The sequence below is a fragment of the Acomys minous genome (genome assembly GCF_964271855.1).
Source record: "Acomys minous genome assembly, chromosome: 15".
Classification (NCBI taxonomy): Eukaryota; Metazoa; Chordata; class Mammalia; order Rodentia; family Muridae; genus Acomys; species Acomys minous.
This window is the reverse complement of record NC_140497.1, coordinates 101,821,792-101,845,032: the sequence shown is the minus strand read 5'-3', so window position 1 is coordinate 101,845,032 and position 23,241 is coordinate 101,821,792. Positions and strand designations below refer to the sequence as shown.

At 54.8% G+C, this 23,241-nt stretch overlaps 2 protein-coding genes across 3 annotated transcripts; one reads left to right on the top strand and one right to left on the bottom strand.

Annotated features, from left to right (window-relative positions):
• Positions 1-58: 58 nt before the first annotated feature.
• DDX49 (DEAD-box helicase 49) lies at positions 59-8,161 on the bottom strand. Of its 2 annotated transcripts, XM_084759172.1 has the most exons (13): positions 7,985-8,160; positions 6,998-7,121; positions 4,019-4,104; positions 3,818-3,939; positions 3,501-3,688; positions 3,272-3,412; positions 2,742-2,817; positions 2,175-2,251; positions 1,854-1,951; positions 1,275-1,349; positions 588-676; positions 423-494; positions 59-314 (listed from the first exon to the last, which is right to left on the bottom strand). In XM_084759172.1, exons 1-13 carry the CDS (start codon positions 8,097-8,099, stop codon positions 129-131), a joined length of 1,449 nt encoding a protein of 482 aa, XP_084615298.1. In that variant the 5' UTR covers positions 8,100-8,160; the 3' UTR covers positions 59-128. The 2 variants fall into 2 exon arrangements, with proteins under 2 accessions (XP_084615298.1, XP_084615297.1); XM_084759171.1 differs by having other exon boundaries at positions 59-494; positions 7,985-8,161.
• Positions 8,162-8,425: 264 nt separating this feature from the next.
• On the top strand, positions 8,426-22,850 carry COPE (COPI coat complex subunit epsilon). Its single transcript, XM_084759215.1, has 10 exons — positions 8,426-8,612; positions 14,143-14,205; positions 15,170-15,270; positions 16,132-16,284; positions 17,448-17,501; positions 17,974-18,055; positions 19,841-19,996; positions 21,639-21,707; positions 22,567-22,641; positions 22,729-22,850. The coding sequence occupies exons 1-10, from the start codon at positions 8,487-8,489 to the stop codon at positions 22,774-22,776; spliced, it is 927 nt and encodes a 308-aa protein (XP_084615341.1). The 5' UTR covers positions 8,426-8,486; the 3' UTR covers positions 22,777-22,850.
• Positions 22,851-23,241: the final 391 nt, after the last annotated feature.

Genomic DNA, 23,241 nt, shown 5'->3' with positions numbered 1-23,241 from the left:
TTTGGGGACCAGAGACCCGCAGGCCCTGTACCCACCCTTCCCCATTCTCAAGTCGGAATGACAGGTTCAGATAGTTTACTGAGGTCCTCTGTGGCCCATTAGGGGACCTGCGGCAGCAGGTTCTCGGCTCAGGCCTGGGCCTCACCCTGGGCCGGGGCCGGGGGCGGGGGCCGAGGTCCAGGAGGACGCGCCCCTCGACCAGCGCTCCCTGCTTTCTTCCGTCGAAGCGTCTGCCCCACCTTCTCCTTGAAGCGCCGGTTCTGTTGCTTGATCTTGGCCAGCTCAGCCTTGCGCTTGGCCTCCAGGTCTGGGTCCTGAGGACCGAAGCACAGCAGAGAAGTGTGCAGCTTCCTAGGCACAAGCTCCGCCCACCACCACTGGCCACGCCCCGATCCTGGCCCTGCCAACCAATCCCTGCCCACCTTCCCCTCCAGGATCAGCTGCTTCCGCTTGTTGATCTCCTTCTTTTCATCGAAATGAGTCGCCTCAAGTTTCTAAGGGGGGGGGGGGACGAGAGGTCAGGCCAGGCCCGGAGCGCGGAGCCCCCCCCCCCCACCCCCCGCCCCCGGCAGGCCGGCCACACTCACTATCTCACACTCCCTGCGCACCACGTTGACCTGCGTGAGGATCTGCAGGACTTCGGCCTCCTCCACTGCCAGCTCCTCTAGCCGCTTCTCTGCGGGCAGAAGGGCGGGACAGGCAATACTGAGTCAGTCGGGTTGTGAGTGCGCCAGGCCCTCTGCGCCCCCAGTTCTGGATGTCCAGACAGCCAGTCCAACCAAATGTGGACTGACAATATGCAAAACTGTGCCAAAGCCTGCGATGGCCATCATCCCGGCACCGGGAGGCGGAGGCAGGGCTGTCACTGTGCGTTCCAGCCCAGCTCTGTCGAGCAAGAATCTGTCTCAAATAAACGACTGGATAAATAAATGAGTGAGTGAGCAAGGTGAGAGCTATGCGCCTATGATTCCAACTCCCTGGGAAGCTGAGGCAAGAAGATCCGGGCCACTGTGGCTTAACAGAGAAAGCTCAGGAAAGGAAAGTGGCTTGCTGTGGGGAGCCCCAAAGTGGCTGTTTAAAGTGGGGCACGGCTAGAAGCCATGCCTGAGAACTCAAGTCTGTCTCCTTACCACAGATGCCCCTCAGGATTGAGTGTGGCTCATCCACACGGGGTTGGATCAGCACCAGAACTGCAGAGTGGCCCAGGAAGGGAGGCTGTGTCCCGGGTCAGACAGGTCCCACCCACGGCTCCACCCAGGAGCCTAGCTACTTACTGATCTGCTCCTCAATGGCATGCAACAGGTGGATGTCATACTGCGTCACCAGTGTGATGGCCTGTCCCTGCCTCCCTGTGGGGACACATCTGTTACAGGGCCTGGGCCCCATCAGAGGCTCGCCCCTGCTGGACAGCTCCAGATGCTTCTCACAGGCCCAGCACTCAGTGGGGAGGGAGCAGCTCAGGACTGTGGGGCCTGTGTGTGGAAGCTGGGGGGACAGTGGGGAGCAGCGCTGCCAAGCTGGCCTTCTGTGAGGGCTGGCAGCTGGGAGCTAGGGAGAGTCACAGGAGAGCTTAGCCCTACTCTGCAGCCCTTCGTACAGTGCTGACCGAGCTGGTGGTGGCTGCAGGCCTGTGACCCACGGAGGCCTCAAATCGACTTCCCAGAGAGCACAGGGTTGGGAGGCAGTGCCAGTCCAGGCCCTGCAATCCGCTCTCTCCTGGCTGCAGGCATGAGGGATCATCAAAGCAGCTGGCCCCTGGTCCCTGGTCAGCAGCCCAGTGAGGTGCCAGGCTGGGCATGTCACTGGCAAGGTGTCCTTCCTGAGCTCTCTCACTGCAGCTGCAAGCTGCTTACCTGCACGGGCTGTGCGACCAACTCGATGGATGTAGATTTTGGGGAGCCCAGGCGTGTTGTGGTTGATAACCACCTGCACAGTAGGGATGTCCAGGCCCCTGGAGGCACATAAAGAGCACTCAGCTGCGGAGTCCATGTGGGGAAACCAAGGCTGACACTCAGCCTTCCCCCTGCCCAAGCCCAGCTTCTTGGTGTCTCTCTCTCTCTGTCTCTGTCTGTCTCTGTCTCTCTCTCTCTCACACACACACACACACACACACACACACACACAAACACACTCTCAGGCTAGGGGAGGAAAGGCCAGCTGCAGGGCCTGCTCACCTCGAGGCCACATCAGTGGCGATAAGAATCCGATAGATGCTGGACTTGAACTTGGCCAGGGCTGCGAACCGCTCTTTCTGTGCCACAGGCAGGGAGAGGTTTGTGAGCAGACGGAGGGGCCTGAGGTCAGGGCAGAGGGCAGACTAGGGAAGAAGGTGGCCCCAAAGCCAAATGGGACAACAGGATGACACTGGGAGAGGATGGGACATAGTGATGGCCTTTGCGCGCGTGTGTGTGCATGCGCACGCATGTTTAAGGCAGGGTAGTGCTGGGCATTTGGGAAGCAGAATCAGGAAGATCTCTGTGAGTTTGAGGAGGCAGCCTCGTCTACACAGTGAGTGCCAAGACCCTGTCTCAAAGTACCAAAAAACTCACAAAACCAAACAGGAAAAGGATCTCCATTAGCCTAAGCTGGCTTTGAACTCCTGATCTTCCTGCCTCACCCGCTGAGTGCTGTGGTTCCAGGAGTGCGTGCACATGCGCACGAGCATGTGTGTGTTGGGGGGGAAGGGACCCAGGCTCTCCTCCGCGCTGGGCAAGCACTCTAGCCACTGACGTGAGCCTCACCTGCTTCATCATGGAGTGCAGCGCCACTGTGGGGAAGTTGAACTTTCGAAGCATCATACAAAGGATTTGGCAGGTCCTGGGGGGAAAGGGGTAGGGTTGGGTGTGCTGCCCAAACTGACGAAGACATCACCAGAGCGACCCTGGGAGCTGCAGAGATGCCAGGTCAGCTACCTATGAGCTTCTCAGAGCCAGAGCCCACGAGCAGCAGCCCTGGCCGTGGTGCTGACTTCCAGGACAGCGCTACCACGTTGCTGGGCTCTACTGGGCCCAATGGCTGCTCTCAGCCCACACTGCCCCTCCTGTGGACAGGAGACCCCCTCTCTCTGCCCGTCTACACTGATCAAACCGAAACAGTCATCAGTGATTTTGCTATTTCTATTTTGAGGCAGGGTCTCACTGAGTAGACCAGGCTGGCCTCTGAGATCTGCCTGCCTCCCGGGCGTTGGAATCACACATCAGCACCAGGAGGCGGGGCTAGCCTAGCCTGGCGTCCACTTGGGAGCGACGGCAGCAGCCGACCACTCACTCACTTGCAGGTGTTGGTGAAGATGATGATGGAGCAGTCCTCCAGCTCGTCCTGGAAGCTCTGGACCAGGTGGACCAGGTAGGCATCCTTCACCTTCTCCGGCACCAGCAGGTAGCGCTGGTCAAGCTGCTCCACCGTGCGGACCCTGGAGGTGAAGGGCAGAGCCGCTTACCCTCGGTGTCCTCGCGTGCCTGAGCTCTGGTGTGACCCTCACCCACAGCTGGAGAACTCACGGGGCCTGCGCCTCCCAGAAGAAGGGCTGATTGGTCGCCAGGCCCTGCAGCTCCTTGAGTGTGTCAGTCAGCGTGGCGCTGAACAGCAGCGTCTGCCTACGTGCTGGAACAGCCGCCAGGATGGTCTCTAGGTCTGCAGTGAAGTCAGTGCAGCCCTGCTCCAGCAGCCGATCGGCCTCGTCCATCACCTGCATCGGAGGGGCGGGGAGGGGGAAGCTGGGGCACGGCAGGCGCTGTGAGAGCCCCAAGTCCAGCCCGCCTGCCTTGCAGGGGCTCATGAGCACTGTCCCCAGCCTCCAGTCCAGGAGCCAGCTAACCAGGAATCTGATTTTCTTCATGTTGAAAGTGTTGGAGCTGCGCAGGTGGTCGGCCAGGCGCCCAGGGGTGGCGATAACCACGTGTGGCTTCCGAGAGAGATCCAGAGCCTGTGCCACCATGTCTGGAGCGGAGGGAGAAGCGAGGCTCAGTGGGTGGGGCCAGCAGGGACCCGCGGCTCACCCCAGCCTCAGCCCCCATACCCATGCCTCCGACGATGATGCAGTCCTTCAGGCCCAGGGGCTTTCCCAGCACCCGGAACTGCTCGGCGATCTGGTAGGCCAGCTCCCTGCGGGGGAGAAGAACCAACTGTGTCAGTGAGCACCTGTGTCCACCTCCCATGCCTTTGCCTCCCCTCAGGCTCCTCGTGGCCTCCTCAAAATCAATCCTAGGGCGACTGGCAATGCCTCAGCAGGTAAGGTACAAGCGATCCATCCCCAGGACCCACATGGTCCTTCAGGTGGTCCTCTGCCCTCTGCCCTCCACATGAGCACAGTGGCACACACACACACACACACAGACACGCGCACACACACACACAGACACGCACACACACACACACACACACACACACACAGACACAGACACAGACACGCACAGGAGCAGTAGGTAAGCGTGAGGCTAGCTGCACACTGTTCAAACAGGAGGGCCGACTTCAGATGCTTAGCACCTCTGTAAAAGCTCAGTATGCAGCCACACCTCTCTCCTCAGCGGGGTGAGGCAGGAGGATGGCTGGGACACCTCTCTCCTCAGCGGGGTGAGGCAGGAGGATGGCTGGGGCTCATTGGCCAGCCAGGCCAGCCAATTAGTGAACCCTAATTTTGGTAAGAGACAATGTCTCTAAAAATAAGATAGGGGTTGCCAGGATCGGTGGCGCACGCCTTTAATCCCAGCACTTGAGAGGCAGAGGCAGGTGGATCGCTGTGAGTTCGAGGCCAGCCTGGTCTACAGAGAGTCCAGGACAGTCAAGGCTACACAGAGAAAACCTGCCTCAAAAATAAATAAATAGGTAAATAGGTAAATAAATTAATGAGGTGAAGAGATGGCTCATCAGTTAAGGAAGACTCTTCCAGAGGTCCTGAGTCTAAAATTTCCAGCACTCATATGGTGGCTCACAATTGTCTGTAATAGGATTTAATACTCTCTTCTGACCCAAGACAGTTTTTCTCTGTAGCTTGCCTGTCCTGGACTCATTTTGTAGATCAGGATGGCCTCATCACATAGTACTCTGCGTGCCTCTGCCTCCCAAGTGCTGGGATTAAAGGCATACGCCACCATGCCTGGTTAATAAATCTTTGACACTGAGTAGTGGTGCACACCTTTAATCCCAGCACTTGGGAGTCAACGGCAGCCGGGTCTATATGGTGAGTTCCAGGACAGCCGGGGACACACACTGAGACCCTGGGGGTTGGGGTGGAAGAGAGTTCAAAAGTATCCACAATAGGCAGCATGCAGTTCCAGGGGAGCTGACACCCTCTCCTGGCCTCTGTGGACACTGCACTCACATGCATATACCCACAAAGAGACAAATACATTCAAATCATTAAAAATAATTCTTTTTTTTTTTTTGAAAAAAAATAAAGTGGCTGGCTGTAGTGGTGCACACCTTTAATCCCAGCAGTTGGGAGGCAGAGGCAGGCGGAGCACTGTGAGTTCAAGGCCAGCCTGGTCTACAAAGTGAGTCTAGGACAGCCAAGGCTACACAGAGAAACCCTCTCTCGAAAAACCAAAAACCCCAAAACCCAAAAAAATAAAATAAATAAAATAAAATACAGTATAGGGCAATTGAGGACCATTTATACAACTTTTATCCGCATGTAAACATATGTACAATCTAACCTTCTATATGATAGTGAAGACCCACATTCAAGGTGTTCTAATAGTGTCCTCCCTGTTCCCTGGCCTGCTCAAACTATGCACACAGGAAACTATGCACCTACATATATTTTCAAAATATTTATTTATTTATTTACTTAATTTATTCATTTTTTGGTTTTTCGAGACATGGTTTCTCTGTGTAGCCTTGGCTGTCCTAGACTTACTTTATAGACCAGGCTGGCCTTGAATTTAGTGGTTCGCCTGCCCCTGCCTCTTAAGGGCTGGGAATAAAGGCCTGCATCACCAGGCAGGGCTTTAAAATATTTGTTACATTTATTTATTTGTGTGAGCATCTGTGTGCACACTGTGAGGCTCTGCTGGAGGCCAGAGAGGCGAATCTGGAGGATTGGCTACATGGTAGCCCTTCCACCATGTGGGTGGGATCCTCCAGGGATTGAACTCAGGTCGCTGGGCACTGGGCTTGTAGATAAACACCTTTGCCTGCTAAGTAACCTTGCTGGCCCAAGAGCATTGTTTTGTTTCCCTAGCCATTAAGACTGCCTTAGCTGCTTCCTGGCCAGCTCATCCCTGAGTCCAAAGAATGTTTCACACCCACTGTGCTTGATTCTGCATCCCTACACGGAAAGGGTGGTACTTATCCCATTTCACCCCAGAAGAAAGTGCACTCGGGGGGCTGGAGAGATGGCTCAGAGGTTAAGAGAACTGACTGCTCTTCCAAAGGTCATGAGTTCAATTCCCAGCAACCACATGTTGGCTCATAACCATCTATAACAAGATCTGTATCCATAATAAATAAATAAATCTTTAAAAAAAAAAAGAAAGAAAGAAAAAAATAAGTGCACTTACTTCAAGAAAGCCCAATCAGCCAGGAACGGTGGCGCACACCTTTAATCCCAGCACTCGGGAGGCAGAGGCAGGTGGATCTCTGTGAGTTCCAGGCCAGCCTGGTCTACAAAGCGAGTCTAAGCCAGATAAGGCTACACAGAGAAACCCTGTTTGAAAAACCAAAACAACAAACAAGAAAACACTCAGGGCTGGAGAGATGGCTCAGTGGTTAAGAGCACTGGCTGTTGTTCCTCTAAAGGACTTGGGTTTGATCCCCAGCACCCACAGGGCAGCTCACAGCTGTCTGTAGCTCCAGTTCCAGGGGACCTGACACTTTCACACACACAAGAAGCCAGAAAAAAATTTTTTTAAATACATAAAAGTACATAACATTTAGAAATAAATAGATCATTTAAAAAATAAAAGAAAATATGAATAAATTAATAAAAATTTTAAAAAGAAAAGAAAAGAAAATCCAACCAGATTAGGCACACGTGGGCGGTGTGCCGGAGGCTCACCTGGTGGGCGTCAGGACCAAGCAGAAGATGCCGTAAGGATCCTCAGAAAGCTTCTGCAGAATGGGCAGCACAAAGGCCGCTGTCTTGCCGCTTCCTGTTTTCGCACAGCCCAAGCAGTCCCGACCTGGGCAGATGTTAAAGCAGTATCAACATGAAACGAGGGCCATGATTGGTCTGTTTCCAAGGATGAGGGGCACTTAGATGTCATCAGTTACGGATGAGTAGGAGGCGCTGGGCCCTCTTCTCCCCTAATTGGTGCTGGCGTCGGAATGTCTTAGAATTCTAATTGTTGGAGAGCGACAGGCGGTCTGCTATGTGACTGAGCCCACAATTAGAAATGGGGGGGGGGCAGCCTCAAGCCCCAAACTATTCATTAGGTAAGACATGGGGCCCAAAGCAATGGAAGGGGACAAGCCCTGCAGGTCGATGGGAGAAAAGGTCAGGAATTCCCCTCTGCAGAACGGAGTACTAAAAACTGTTGCATTATCGCTAGTTCCTTGAAAGTGTTATTGTCTCGTTTCCAACAATTACTGTAAAATTGCTTGTCTGAAACAAGTTTTCAAGTAGCCCGGGCCGCTCTGGAACTTGCTACATTACCTTGAACTCTTGATCCCCGCCAGTTTCCACCTGTGCGGTACCGGAATGACTGAGAGCCCCGGTCCCCCGCCTCCAGGGACCAAAGAGCACTGACGCAAACACGGAGCCCCGATATTTACCTGGAGTTTGACGGCTTCTGTTGCTGTTTGCTAAGTCAAAGCCAAAGTCTACCCTATTTTTTTCAGTGCCACGGGTTGGCCATTCATCAAACTCTCCCTAAACTCTGGTACCACAAAAACTTTAGAGGTGCCATCGCCTGTGTGACAACGTAGACGAGTCAGTGCAGCCTAAATGTCAACGCTGCGCGTCCGGGTCCCCGAAAACATCCAACGTCGCCCCCGGTTCGTGGGACCCAAGTGGGGCAGCACGAAAGGAACGGAGAGGACTCACCCTCCAGGATGGCCGGGATGCACCCGAGCTGGACCGGCGTGGGCTGCTTCAACCCCAGCTGCCGACACTGTTCCACAAGCCACGAAGACAGTCCTAGCTCAGCGAACCCCGCCATGCTCGGACCCACACTCTGAACTTAATGTTGAGCACTTCCGGCGCGTGGATTGTACGTCACGTTCATCCCGGAGCGGTCCCGCCTGGGAAAGCTGAGAAGTACCTTGGCCTATGAATGTGACGTCACGAGAACCAACCGCAGCCACCACATCCAGATCCCTCAGCCAATCCCAATTTTAGTCGCTTTTCTGATGTTTTTTGGGCCTGAAGGCCTCGTGCTTGCTGACTGGATCGGAACTACAATTCCCAGGAGGCTTTGCATCACAAGGCTTCTGTTTCACCCGTTGATTGGTCTAGTGGAACTACGTTTCCCATAGTTCCGGGCGGCGGGCCTCTGCTTCCGGCCTACGTGTCTCCTAGGAAAAAGTCCGGTTAGAGGCGTGGTGACATGGCTCCTCCGGCTCCCGGCGCGGCCTCTGGAGGCTCCGGAGATGTAGACGAGCTGTTTGACGTGAAGAACGCTTTCTACATCGGCAGCTACCAGCAGTGCATCAACGAGGCGCAGCGAGTGAAGGTGAGCGGCGGGCGGAGCTGCTTCCGGCACGCTCTGCGGCTGGGGGCGGCGGACGCGGTTTCTTTTACTGCCAAGGCTGGTTTTGAACTCACTGTAGGCGAGGCCGACCCTGAAGCCCTGCGCCTTCAGTCTCCGCCTCTCCAGTGCTGGGATGACAGCCTCGCACCCCTGTACCTACCCCTCGAAGTCCTATTGGTTGATTGACAGGGCCTCACTTCGTTGTCCAGGTGACAGGTGTGAGCCACTGGTTCTGCCTTTAAAACCTCTTACTATTTCGTTTCGTTTCCTTTCTTTTTTCTTTCTTTGCTTTTTTAAGTCTCTAAAGCCAGGCGTCGTGATGCATGCCTTCTATCCCAGCATTTGGGAGGCAGAGGCAGGCCGATCTCTGTGAGTTCAGGACCAGCCTGGTCTACAAAGTGAGTCTGGGACAGCTAGGGCTACACAGAGAAACCCTGTCTCAAAAAACCAAATAAAACAAAACAAAACAAAAGAAAGAATAGGCCTAGGCCATAGGTGGTGATGCACACCTTTAATCGCAGCACACAGAGACAGAGGCAGGTGGATCTCTGAAGTTTCAGGCCAGCCAGGGCTACACAGAAAAACCCTATCTTGAATTCTACCCCCATTAAAAAGTACAGTTATAGCCAGGCAGTGGTGGCGCACTCCTTTAATCCCAGCACTCGGGAGGCAGAGGCAGGCAGATCACTAAGTTAGAGGCCAGCCTGGTCTACAAAGCGAGTCCAGGACAGTAAAGGCTACACAGAGAAACCCTGTCTCGGATAAAAAGACAAACACAAAAATTCCAATAAAAAGTACAGTTATAAAAGGAAGACAGGGGGGCTCCAAACTCCCCATATTGCTGAAGAACACTGAGTTCCTGCGTCCACTCTGGAGTGGTAGGGTCACAGGTGTGCAGAGCCATGCCCAATTTATGCAGTGCTGGGCATGGAAAACAGCTTCTAGGCACGTGCTGTACCAACTAAATCCCAGCCCTGATTTTGTTTGTTTGTTTGTTTGTTTGTTTTTTAAGATTTATTTACTATGTATACAGTGTTCTGCCTACATGAACCCTTCCCCACAAGAAGAGGACAGCAGATCTCATTATAGATGGTTGTGAGCCACCATGTGGTTGCTGGGAATTGAACTCAGGACCTTTGGAAGAGCAGCCAGTGCTCTTAACCTCTGAGCCATCTCTCCAGCCCCTGATTTTGTTTTATTTTAAACAATCTCACATAGCCCAGGCTGGCCTTCTGTTCAGTAGTCTTACCTCTGCCTCCCGGATGCAGCATGACAGGCCTGTACCACAATGCCGCCCTTGCCTTTAGTTCATAAAGGATGGGAAGGGTGTTTGCTTTTGGTTTTTGTTGTTGTTGGTTTCAGTTTTGGTTTTTCAAGACAAGGTTCTCTGTGTAGCCTTGGCTGTCCTGGACTCACTTTGTAGACCAGGCTGGCCTCGAACTTACAGCAATCTATCAGTCTCTGCCTCCCGAGTGCTGAGATTAAAGGTGTGCACCACCACCCAGCTGAGAACACCAGCCTGCTCTTGACGAGGTCAGGCTGTCACTCACTCCTCAGCTCGAATGCATGTGGAAAATACAACAGCACTCCTGCTGGGCGCAGTGAGAGAAGGCGTGATGGAACACCAAGCTCCCCAGATGCGTCAGCCTTGGCAACAGAGACAGAGCAGGCAGTCCAAAAATGGCGGCAGAATGGGTTGTGGACAGTGGTGGTCCTAGGCTAGGGTGTTTTGAGTATGAAAACAGCCTAAAATTCCCGGGCAGGGCAATGATGGGCTCAGGTAGAATGCTTCAGCATTGTTGTCACCAGGCTAACACATCAGAGCTGGAGGGCCCTGGTTTGTTTGGGTTCTGTTTAGTCCCACCACCTAGCATTTCCAGTGGGTGTGTATTGGCTGCTGACTTCCTGAGCTCCTAGAAGGCTCTCTCTAGTCCCAGGCTCTCCTGTCTCGGAACAGGCAGGTGTGGGGTCCCGTCATACTCAGAACCCTTTATGTCTCTCTCTGGTTGCTTTCTTCTGTATCTCGATTTTAAGGCCTTGTGTGATTAGGTATAAGTTGCTGATTCTGGACTCTGAATGCTAGAAATCCTGGACAATAAATGTTTAGTATGTTTAGTCGCCAGGCATTGGTCCAGCAAGCCACCTCAGTGACCCAGGCGTCTTCCTTCCTTTCCTTACAGTGTTTTTGTTTTTGTTTTTTTCGAGACAGGGTTTCCCTGTGTAGCCTTGGCTGTCCTGGACTCACTTTGTAGACCAGGTTAGTCTTGAACTCACATCGATCCTCCTGCCTCTGCTTCCCGAGTGCTAGGATTAAAGGCGTGCGCCACCACGCCCGCCCGGCTCCTTACAGTGTTTTTGTTGTTGGTGGTGGTGGTGGTTTTGTTTTGTTTTGGTTTGGTTTTTTGAGACAGTTTCTCTGTGTAACAGCTCTGGCTGTCCGTAATCCAGACTGGCCTCGAACTCATGGGGATTCACCTGCCTCTGCCTCCCAAGTGCAGGGATTAAAGGCTCCTTATAGGTTTTGTTTGTTTGTTTGTTTGTTTGTTTTGTTCTGTTTGGATGACACCGGGGCTCTCATGTACCTGTCGGATGCTCTCTAGCTCTAGCCCTGCCCTGGGTCCTTGCCTAGTGTTGACATAAGCTTGTGTTAGCTCTCTCATCTTTCCCTTTTGCACCTGCCACAGGCCCCTCCACACCCATGCCTCAGACACCATCCGCCCCAGCCCATGCGTGGGGATCTCAGGCAAGCTTCAGCTGACTTCCAAGGACACCTTTAGCCGCCCCTCTGGAACCTTCAGACCACATGTGACCTGGTTACGTGTCTGATTTTTCCTAGCAGGGAGGGCATTAGGATTGTGGGTGGATTGAGACAGGGCTTCTTCCTGCCTCAGCATCCTGCCCCATGAAAGATGCTAGTTGCTAGACTGTGGTGATCAGGAACCCCTGAGGGTGTGTGGTCCCAGCTGTTCCAGAGGCTGAGGTAGAAGGATCAGTAGAAGCCATCCAGGGCGCTATCTAAATAAACGCATGTATCCGCGCCCCGCAGAACGGCCTGGCCTGTGTGGTCTGCTCTCCCCTGACTCATGTGCCCATGTCTGTGTTTATTTGCGTGCTGCGGACTGAACACACCTGACAAGGCTCTGCCACCTCGGGGCTCCTCAGCCCACACCTCTGCGCTTCAGTGGAGCATACAGGCCTTCAGCTGCAGAAAAGCTAGCAGCTCTCAATTGCCTCACTCCTTCCAAAGTCCTCGGCTGTATGGCGTTTGAGGGATGCTGGGAAGGCCTACGCTCTCTGTCCTTCACACTCGGCTGTATGGCGTTTGGGGGATGCTGGGAAGGCCTACGCTCTCTGTCCTTCACACTCGGCTATATGGGCTTTGGGGGATGCTGGGAAGGCCTACGCTCTTTATCCCCAGCATAGACCCGGGCTGTCCTTGCGCTAACTGAAATCCTCCAGCCTCAGCCTCCTGGCACCTGCAGCTCCCACCGACCAGGTCTGCAGGTCAATCCTGCTCTCATTTCCTGCTGCACAGTCTTGGCCTTGGCCCTGCAGGGTGTGAAACTACCTCTTCTGTACACTGGGCAGCCGAGGCTGGAGGGCGGCCATGTTTGATGGTGCCCCTCTCTGAGTGTCCTCTGAGAGTCACTTACTCCCAGCATGCAGGCAGCAGAGGCAAGAAGATCCAACTTGTTCTCAGCTAAGTAGTGAGCTTTGAGGCCAGCCCTGTCTACAGTGAAACCCTATTGGAGAGTGTTGTGTGCACGGTGTAGTCAAATGCTGATTTCTGTGCCATTTCTTCCTCTCTCTCTTTCTCTCTCTCTTTTTTTTTCTCTCTCTCCTTTGGAGAGGGGATGGGTTTCAAGACAGGGTTTCTCTGTGTGACCTTGACTGTCCTGGACTTGCTTTGTAGACCTTAAACTCAGTGATCCACCTGCCTTTGCCTGCCTGAGCGCTGGGGTCACAGGTGCGCATCCCATGCATTGTCATTTCTATGAACTAGTTCCTGTTTCAGTGTTGTGTGAAAATTCTTCTTCATCACTTTTTTTTTTTAATTTTACTTTTTTATTACGTATACAGTGCCTGCATGTGCACCTGCAGGCCAGAAGAGGGCACCAGATCTCACTATAGATTGCTGTGAGCCACCATGTGGTTGCTGGGAATTGAACTCAGGACCTTTGGAAGAGCAGTTAGTGCTCTTAACCTCCGAGCCATTTCTCCAGCCCCCTTCATCACTTCTGATTGGTTAATAAAGCGCTGAACAGCCAATGGCTGAGCAGGAGAGTTAAGGTGGGACTTCTGATCTCAAGGAGAGGAGGGTTCTAGGTAGAGAGCTGAGAGAGAGAGAGAGAGAGAGAGAGAGAGAGAGAGAGAGAAAGTAAGTTGAGAAAGAGGAGTCACCATGAGGAGAGTTACCATGGAGAGAGACAAAAATGGAGCGGGAGCAGCCAGAGTGAGACTAAGATGGCAGGTAACAGGCCGCATGCGTGGCAGGAAGTGGCCAGTGTCTGGATAGGTCAGGTTAATTTAGATTGAGCTAACTGAGAATCTGCCCAGCTATCGTCCTAAAGCTATTATTGATAAATGTAATGGTCTCTGTGTCATCATTTAGGGCTAAAGCTGACATGGAAAGCCCTGACTTACATTTGGTGGCCAAGATGGGGCACCAATTATTGTAAGGCGGTGGCACATGCCTTTAATCCAGCACTCTGGAGGCAGAGGCTCCACTGTGGCTCCACAGAGGATCACTGTGAGTTTGAGGCCAGCCTCGTCTACAAAGGGAGTCCAGGACAGTCAAAGCTACATAGAGAAACCTCATCTTGAAAAAAAAAAATGCGCTGACACCTCTTAATATTTTAAAGCTTAGCCCTTAGCTGGGCAGACACTCAACTAGTTCATTTACGTTAACCTGACCACCTAGCCCCGTCCTGCCCCCTGGCCAGCTATACCTTCCAGGCCTGTTGTCACTTGGGTCTCCTCTTCTGTCTCCTGATGGAAAGTTCCTCCTCAATAAGACCCTCCTCTTTCTTCTTCCCAGAGTCCCTTTCTCCCTACCAGGAAGTCCTGCCTTCCACTTCCTGCCCTGCTAGTGGCCATCAACTTTTTATTAAAGCCAGTCAGAGAATGCCTTAGGTAGGTGAGGAAGGACAGAGACACACCTTACTACAGTGTGGGTGAATATCACCTCTACAAAACCCCGGCCCCAAAACTCCCTCAGTAGTAAAATTAGCTGGGGATGGAGGGCTTGTCAGCACCCAGCAGGGCTGGCATGCAAGCGGCTGGTGTGCCCATAATGGTACTACACTTTGTGACACCTGGGATGCTGGTGGAGCCTCAGGCTCACATTGGTTGAGATACGTTTAGGGTTTTCCACACCGTGCGCCCTCTGTGGAGGCTCCCCTGGGGCGTTTGGGTCTCCTGGGTTCCAGCTGAAGCCCAGAGCTATCAGTCTGGGTACCACAGGCAGCTGATCAGCAGGAGCCTCTGCCTCACTCTGCCCATCTCCCCGCAGCTTTCCAGTCCTGAGAGAGAAGTGGAGAGGGATGTCTTCCTGTACAGAGCGTACCTCGCACAGGTGAGTATGGGCAGCCTGGGGCGGGGCACAGGGTACTCTACAGGAAAGCTCTGGACAGCCAGGCCAGGGCCACGTCAGGATTCCTCATGTGTGCTCAGAGGACAGCTTGTCGGACTCTGTGTTCTCCTGAGAATTTAACTTAGCAGCCATCTCATGTAGCCCAGGCTGGCCTTGCATTCACTGTGGAGCCCAAGATGACCTTATTCCGTCTGCTTCCCCTCCCCCATACCACAGTGCCTGGCCTTCATCACCACATAAGACAATGAGGTGTTTTCACCTGTCCTAAAACAACCCCACCAGGCATGGTGGTAGAGGCAGGTGGATCACTGAGTTCACAGCCTGGTCATCCTGTAGCCTGAGACAGCCAAGGCTACACGGAGAAACCGTCTTGAAAAACAAAAAACAAAACAAAACATATTTCTAGTAACCTCTTAAAAGGTCTTCCTGACTCCGGCCCAGGGCAGGGCTGAGGTGCTGCAGGAGCCTAGCAAGCAGCCCCAGAGTGGAGTGTGTGTCACCAGCCACGTCCTAGGTCCCACGCTCCTCCACGTGGGTCAGAGGGAAGCTGGCTGCGGCTTCCCAAGAGGGTATGGTGACACATACATAGTCCCCAGCACCTGGAAGGCTGAGGCAGGGGGATTACTGCAGATCTGAGAGCAGCCTAGGAGAGAGAGACTGCAGCAAGGGATGGGGTGGCTCCAGAAGTATCCATGGGTGTCAGGAAGGGGCCTGCCAGGTGGGACACAGCAGTCACTCTATCCCCACACTGCTGACACCGTGTACCCAGCCATGGCAGCAGGACATTGTTGGGTTACTGGTGAAGGCAGTGCTGGCCACCTTGCTGCCTGCTGCTGGCCCAGATGACACTGTGCTGGCTTGGGCAGTGTGGGTGGTGGTAGCTGCCGGTTGGGAGCACAAGCCCTTCGGGGAGGAAGGACTGATGCGCACCTGTAACCAACCACAGAGGAAGTACGGTGTGGCCCTGGACGAGATCAAGCCCTCCTCGGCCCCGGAGCTCCAGGCTGTGCGCATGTTTGCGGAGTACCTGGCCAGTGAGAGCCGGAGGTAAGGCTTGGCTGAGGGAAGCGGCCCAGCGTCTGCTCCAACCTGCAGAGGGAGGGGAAGGCTTCCTGCTTACCACCTTCCCCTGCTGGTGTCTCCACTGCCCTCACCTGCTCAGCGGAGCTGTGATAGACCCTCGGGTAGCGCTGTGCCGGGTGGGGCATGGCTGCATGCTGAGTGTGCGCACTAGGCACGCAGTCTTGGCTTCCATTCCTAGCACAGAAAAGGGCGTGGGGTCTCTGGGAACAGTTCACCAAGCCCTGTTCCAGAGCCTCAGACCCAACATGAGGGGACCCGAGAGCACTGTCCCTCCTAGCAGCCGGCAGGGTGAGAGTGTCCTGCCTGCTTCTGCAGAGCCCAGGCCTGCATGACTGATGGGCTCAGCACAAGGCCTGGCACAGAGGCCTGTAGGAGTCCCCGCACCCCCAGGTTGGCACGTTCAGGTGCAGTTTCTCAGCTGTCACGTGCAGCCCTCGCAGCTGGCCTGGCACACCTGCTCCCACCTCTCCTAGCCTGTTTTGCTGTCTGCCTGAGAATGAACAGCTTGAGGCCTCAGGGGCTGGGCACTGCCGTGGCCTGCCGTGGCCTGCTGTGACCTGCCGTGGCCTGCTGGGTGGCCTGCCGTGACCTGCTAGGTGGCCTGCCGTGGCCTGCTAGGTGGCCTGCCGTGGCCTGCTAGGTGGCCTGCCGTGACCTGCCGTGGCCTGCCATGACCTGCCGTGGCCTGCTGGGTGGCCTGCCGTGACCTGCCGTGGCCTGCTGGGTGGCCTGCTAGGTGGCCTGCTGGTCATTGTTGTGCACCCCTGGGCTGCACAACTCCTTGGGCTCTGCCTTAGCATTGCTCTGAGCAGCCCTGTCTCGCAGGGACGCCATCGTGATGGAGCTGGACCGTGAGATGAGCAGGAGTGTGGATGTGACCAATACCACCTTCCTGCTCATGGCCGCCTCCATCTACTTCCATGACCAGAACCCGGACGCAGCCCTGCGCACCCTGCATCAGGGCGACAGCCTGGAGTGGTGAGTAGCCTCGAGCCTGCGTCCTTGTACCTTTCCTGAGACAGCGGCTCACTGGGCCCATTCTGTCCCTACATGACACAAGCTGTCCTCTGAGCTTCACATGTGTGCTTAGGCACATGCGTGTGTGAACACACACATACACATGCACGCACACACACGAGCACGCAAATCATATACAAAGAAAAGAAAACTAAGCCGGGCGTGGTGGCGCACACCTTTAATCCCAGCACTCGGGAGGCAGAGGCAGGCGGATCACTGTGAGTTCAAGGCCAGCCTGGTCTACAAAGTGAGTCCAGGACAGCCAAGGCTACCCAGAGAAACCCTGTCTCAAAAACCAGAAAACTAGGAAGGTCCGAGCTGAAGGATCCTGAGGGGAAGGATGACAGTAAAAGACAAGAAATGGGGTGAGCAGCCCAGGTGTAGCCAAATCCTGGCTCTTAGAAAGTTGAGCTTTACATATGTAGGTTTTCCTTGGGGATAGGTGACGTGTAGCACAGTGTGTGTGTGTGCTGCAGACTAGAGCACTATTTGTGGGAGTCGGTTCTGCCCGCCATGTGGTCCCTAGAGACCACGACAGCAGGCTTTGCAGCAAGCCCCTGACCCTGACCCGTCTCTCGGGTGCTTTGGGGTTTGAGGCTAGCCTGGGCAACATAGTGAGAGAACTTGTTTCTAGCTGAGGGTGGGGACAGGCAAGGGCTTTTCCTGTCACCCCATAACTTGGAGGTAGGCAGAGGCGGGTCTGGAGTTCAAGGTCACCCCAGCTAATGTAAATTTGAGTCTAGACCAGGCGACATGGAGCCCGGTCTGAAAGAGAGCAAGGCCCCAGGCTCCAGGCTGAAACTGGAGGCACGTGAGCAGAGAGCCCAGGTGGCGTCGGCAATGCCGGCCCGGGCACTCCTGCTTCGTGTCTTCCCGGGAGCTGAGGTGGAGGCTGCTGAGGTGCTGCAGGCCAGGGCCTCACAGTGCTGTGTTCACCCCACACAGAGGCAGGGGCGGGCCTGGGCCCTCTCTTCGGCCTGGGGGTGCACACAGCAGGGTCCACCTGCACATCTGACCCCACAGAGCCCAAAGGAGATTCCAGATCTCTGTAAGCTCACTGGCAGATTGGAGGTGTTTCTCTTGGCAAGGCTAGGCTACTGACCACTGCTCTGCCCTATTCACAGCACGGCCATGACGGTTCAGATCCTCCTCAAGCTGGACAGGCTGGACCTAGCCCGGTGAGCCACAGCCGAGACCACAGTGCCCAGATGTCAGCCTCACTCCCCTGAGGCTTCTCCTTGTTCCTTCTGCTCCATACAAGTGACATGCCACCTTTTACCTACCCCCCCCACCCCCCGCCACGTCCCACTGGGGGACAAGGATGTGGGTGCTCTGCCTGTGGCCCTTTGTAGCGCTGTGGGTGGAGACTGTCCCGCAGGATGACGGGTGGCTCTGCACACGGCATTTGGGAGGCCAGGTCTTATCACAGTCCTTGGTGGTGTTTGTGGGTGGGGGAGGGGGGATTTGTTGCTGGGGCCTGAGTAGCAGCTCCCGGGCCTGTGGGGATCCTGGAGCTTAGCCCGGGACCCCACAGTGCACACCTGAGCTCTGTCCCTAAGGAACATCTCTCTGGGTCCTCACCGTGCAGGGCAGCAGGTTCCCACGTGTGAGTCCCCCAGGTCACTCAGCACCTGGTTTCCTGTGTCCTAGGAAGGAGCTGAAAAAGATGCAGGACCAAGATGAGGACGCCACCCTCACCCAGCTGGCCACTGCCTGGGTCAGCCTGGCTGTGGTAAGGCCCTCAGGCATCGGGGGCTGGGGACTGAGAGGTGTCAGTCCTGTGCCTGCACCCCCCCTGTCAGCCATGCCTCACCCACAGCCCTGCAGACACTGGAGGGGGTGCCTGGCCAGCGCCCCAGGCCTCCGAGGTTTAAAGTCTTTGCTCTGCTCTTGGGGCTCCTTTAAGTGACTTGGTGACGGCTCGCTGTCCTTAGCTCACACTGCCCGCCTCCTGGCAGCTGCAGTTCCAGTCCTGGGCTTGGCCTCCTTTCCCGAGCTCTTTTGTCCTTAAGCCTGTACAAGAGAGCCCAGGTCTCTGGCCTCACACGTGGTCCTCCTCACATGTCCTCCTCACACGTGGTCCTCCTGACACATGGTCCTCCTGACACATGGTCCTCCTCTTGGGTGGGAATTACCCCAAGCTTTCTGGAGGTTTACTCTTTATTTTCAGTTTAGGGTCTTTTTCTTTTTTTATGGGACTGGCATGGAACCCAGGGTCTGACTCAGCCATATTTTAGTTATTTTCATATGAATTTAGCTTTGAGGGATTTTGTTTTGTTTTGTCTAAGGACAAATCTCACACAGCCCAGGCTGTCATCAGGTTGCCCATGTAGTGGAGGCTAGTTTAGGATTTCCTATCTTCTCACACACCACACCCCCACCTGGTGCTGAGATACAGGCTCACACCCCACCCCCCCACCTGGTGCTAAGATACAGGCTCATACCCCACACCCCCACGTGCTGCTGAGATACAGGCTCACACACCACACCCCCACGTGCTGCTGAGATACAGGCTCACACACCACACCCCCACGTGCTGCTGAGATACAGGCTCACACACCACACCCCCACGTGCTGCTGAGATATAGGCTCATACACCACACCCCCACGTGCTGCTGAGATACAGGCTCACACACCACACCCTCACCTGGTGCTGAGATACAGGCTCACACACCACACCCTCACCTGGCCCATCCCCCGCCCTTTTAAGAAGCCATTTGTTTTAGTATGGTGCAGTGCCCAAGAGGCCAGAAGGTGTGAGAGCCTCACAGCTGGAGTTACAGGTGGCTGTTTGGAATGTGTCCTTTTAAAGAGTAGCAAGTGCTGGCCACTACTCACCTACCTTCAGCCCTGTGACCTATTCAAAATTAATTTAAAATTTTTGAGCCATGTGGTGGTGGCACACTTTTTTAATCCCAGCACTCAGAAGGAGGAGGCAGGCAGATATCTATGAGATTGAGGCCAGCCTGGTCTACACAGAGAAACCCTGTCTTGGAAAGCCAAAAAGAAAATTAATTTTTGTTTTGAGACGGAGCTTCATAAGGTTGCTTGTGGTGGTTTTGAAGTCACTGTGGGCAGGCCGGCCTTGGGCTATGTGTGCGTGTTTACTGGGGGGGCGGGACGCATGTGCAGAGGGAGATGGAGCTCCACCTGCCCAAGGCTGGAACTTCTGTCCCCCTGACTCAGCTACCTCAGAGTAGCTAGGGGACAGACCAGCTCTGACAGGCCTCAGTGCTTTTTACTGTTGAGACTCAGTGTCCCTGTGTCCCAGGTTGTCATTGAGCCCTTGGGTTCAGGTGACCTCACTTCGGTGTCCTGTGGTCCCAGCACATACACACCACACCCCTGGAATCTGTTTCCACACACAGCATCCAGCAGCGGCTGGAGCTCAGCAGTATGGCGGGGATGGACTCCTGGCCCATGCGTGTCTCACACCCCTCAACACAGGGTTCTCTGCAGGAAGGGAGGGACCTGGGCTGTGCTGTCTGGCCAGCAGGTGACTTAGGTGTCCCCACAGGGTGGTGAGAAGCTGCAGGAAGCCTACTACATATTCCAGGAGCTGGCTGACAAGTGCTCACCCACGTTGCTGCTGCTCAATGGCCAGGCAGCCTGCCACTCAGCACAGGGCCGCTGGGAGACCGCAGAGGGTGTGCTGCAGGAGGCGCTGGACAAGGTGGGTCATGCCAGGGCCAGCATGGGCATCTTGGCACCCCGTTACCCACTGTACCTCAAACAAGTGAAAACCCCAGTCCTAGATGGAGCCCTTGGGTAGCCTGATGAGTGGACACACGTGCTCTCCAGACCCACTACCCCCTCACTGCCTGCTGTGGGGGCTCCAAGGAGACCCCTTACCCTTCAATCCTTGTTCTTGGTGTCCAGAGGGCTGGAGTGATGGGCCTGACTTGAAATTAAAGAGGCATAGCTGGGCACGGTGGCTCACTCTAATCCTTACACTTGGGGGACAGAGGGCACGTTGATCTCTGGATTTGAGGCCATTTTGTTTCTGTTTTGTTTTAATATGGAACACTTAATGAATTTGAGTATCATCCTTGCGCAGGGGCCATGCTAATCTTCTCTCTATCATTCCAATTTTAGTATATGTGCTGCGGAAGCGAGCACTACAGACCTGTTTTTTAAAAATGGAAAGGTCGGGGCTGGAGAGATGGCTCGGTGGTTAAGAGCACCACCTGCTCTTCCAGAGGTCCTGAGTTCAATTCCCAGCAACCACATGGTGGCTCACAACCATCTATAATATAATCTGATACCCTCTTCTGCAGATAAAGCACTCATATACAATAAATAAAATAAATAAATCTTTAAAAATGGAAAGGTCGCAGGGCGTTGGTGGTGCACAGTTTAATCCCAGCACTCGGGAGGCAGAGACAGGTGAATCACTGTCAAGTCCAGGACAGCCAGGGCTACACAGAGAAACCATCTCAAAAAACAAACCAAAAAAGGGAGGCGTGTGCTAGGGCTCAACCATGCCAAACATGAAACAGATTTTTACAGTTCACAATCTTGGGGTTCACAATGGGATCAATTTCCTGCAACACAGTGAGTTCCAGGACAGCCAGAGCTGCACAGAGATACCCTTGTCTGGGAAAACAAAAACAGTTGAAGAGACGACGCCCCGTCCCACCCCACAAGATGCTGGGGCCCAGGCTTTGGGCTGTTGTTGCTTAGAGATAGAGCCCTTACCTCATATGTACAAGGCTCTGAAATGGCTTGAGGAAGGACTGAGGTTAGGGCCTGTCACCATAGCATTCAGGAATCTACAACAGGAGATAATGAATTTGAAGCCACAAATCAAGAAAGTCACATATGGAGTGAGCACCCCACAGGGGAAGTCTGCCCGGTGTCTGCTGGGGTACCACCAGCCTTGTGCACCAAGTACCTGCTACCGCTGTGCCAGACCCAGGTCAAGGTGCTGGGCTCCTGCCTTACCTGGGAGAAGCAGGAGCCTTTGTGGGCACAGGCTTTGGGAGTTTTAAACATGGGTGCAGTGGTGTGGCTAGTTGGTTCCCATCTGCTCCCCGACCCTCACCTAGAGCTGGCCTGCCCTGATGGCGAAGGGCTGCTGCTGTAACTGTTGGGGGTCGGGTGGTGCCAGCAAAGCTGGGAGGCTGGACCTAGGCCAGGCTGAGCACGAGGACCCCCCTGCCTTGCAGAGCGCATGGGGAAGGGTTCTGGGACTGCCTGGGCCCACTTGCCTTCCCTGTGGTGGCTTAGGCTGCCTGCTTTCTGGCCCCAGACAGATGCTGGTCTGTGTGTTCATGACTTGGGTTTGCTGATGCCTGTTCCCCGTCTGTTTCCAGGACAGCGGCCACCCCGAGACCCTCATCAACCTCATTGTACTGTCTCAGCACCTGGGCAAGCCCCCTGAGGTAGGCTAAGCCCCGTCATGGAGGTGGTGGGGACCAGGGAGGCAGAGTCCAGTGGGGTCTGGGGGGAGAGGAAGCCAGCACAGGTTTCTGCACAGGTAAGCAGGACGCAGCCCTGAGCCATCTGTCCCAACAACACTGCCATCTCAGTCAGGCAGACAGGCGTCCTGGGTGCAGTGGGGCGTGTCAGCATAACCACGCTGGTTCTAGGTCCTAGAGCAGGGGTTCTCAACCTGGGGTCACACATCAGATCTCCTGCATGTCAGATAGCTACACTATGTCGCGCAGCAGCAGCAAAATTACAGCTATGAAGTAATAACAGTGATTTTTTGGTTGGGGTCAGCACGTGAGGAAGTGTATTCAAGGGCGGCAGCATTAGGATGGGGAGACACTGTCCTGGAGTCTAGGACATGTCAGCTCACAAAGCCTCATCAGCCTGTCTCCCCATGTGTCCCACGCCATCCTGGCCACTCTCTGGGGACTTCCACTCCACACTGAAGGCTAGCCTGGTGCCCAGCCTAGCTGCCTGGCATCCTACAGGAGAGCCTGGTGCCCAGCCTAGCTGCCTGGGATCCTACAGGAGAGCCTGGTGCCCAGCCTAGCTGCCTGGCATCCTACAGGAGAGCCTGGTGCCCAGCCTAGCTGCCTGGCATTCTACAGGAGAGCCTGGTGCCCAGCCTGGCTGCCTGGCATTCTACAGGAGAGCCTGGCTCTGGGCTGGGGTGGTGGGGACCAGAGTCCCTCCCTCAATGCCACCCTGCTCTGCAGGGCAGAATGGCTTTTGGGGGTTCTGTGTTCTTCCTCTGTGCCCCACAGCTTTTGAAATCCCATGACTAACACAGCCATGCCTCACCCCCCACAGGTAACAAACCGATACCTGTCACAGCTGAAGGATGCTCACAGGGCCCACCCCTTCATCAAGGAGTACCAGGCCAAGGTGAGCAGAGCAGTTGCTGTTCGGGATGGGGATGTGGTCCTGGTGGGGCAGCCTGTGCCATCTTATGCACGTGTCCTCTCACTGCAGGAGAATGATTTTGATCGCCTGGCACTGCAGTATGCACCTAGCGCCTGAGGAGGAGATGCTGACCACACTGTGTGCTGGGTGTTGTCCTCACTTCCTGGTCTGCCAATAAAGTGTCTACCGTCTCTCTGCCTGATGGCCATCTGGGGCTTACTCTCACTCTGACAGAAATGTGGGGGGCAAGACTTGGAGGAAAGAGTCCCAGGGTCCCACCTAACGGTACACCACCACTCCTGCACTCCGGGCTGCAGAGTACCCGCCGTGGTCCCATAGCCTTCCCTGCCCTTCAATTCCCAGTGTGTCCCTACAAACACCCCTTAGGTAGCCTCAGCCTGCAGGGAAACTGAAGCACAGGCCTACCAGGCATCCATCACAGGACATTGTGACTCAGACCTAGGACCCTAGGCCTTATTGTCAGGGCTGCCACTCTGCACAGCATGACGGCCATAAAGGATGACTGCCAGGACCAGCACGCAGGGCCAACCATGCTGTGCCCTGCATACCAGACTGGCCTAT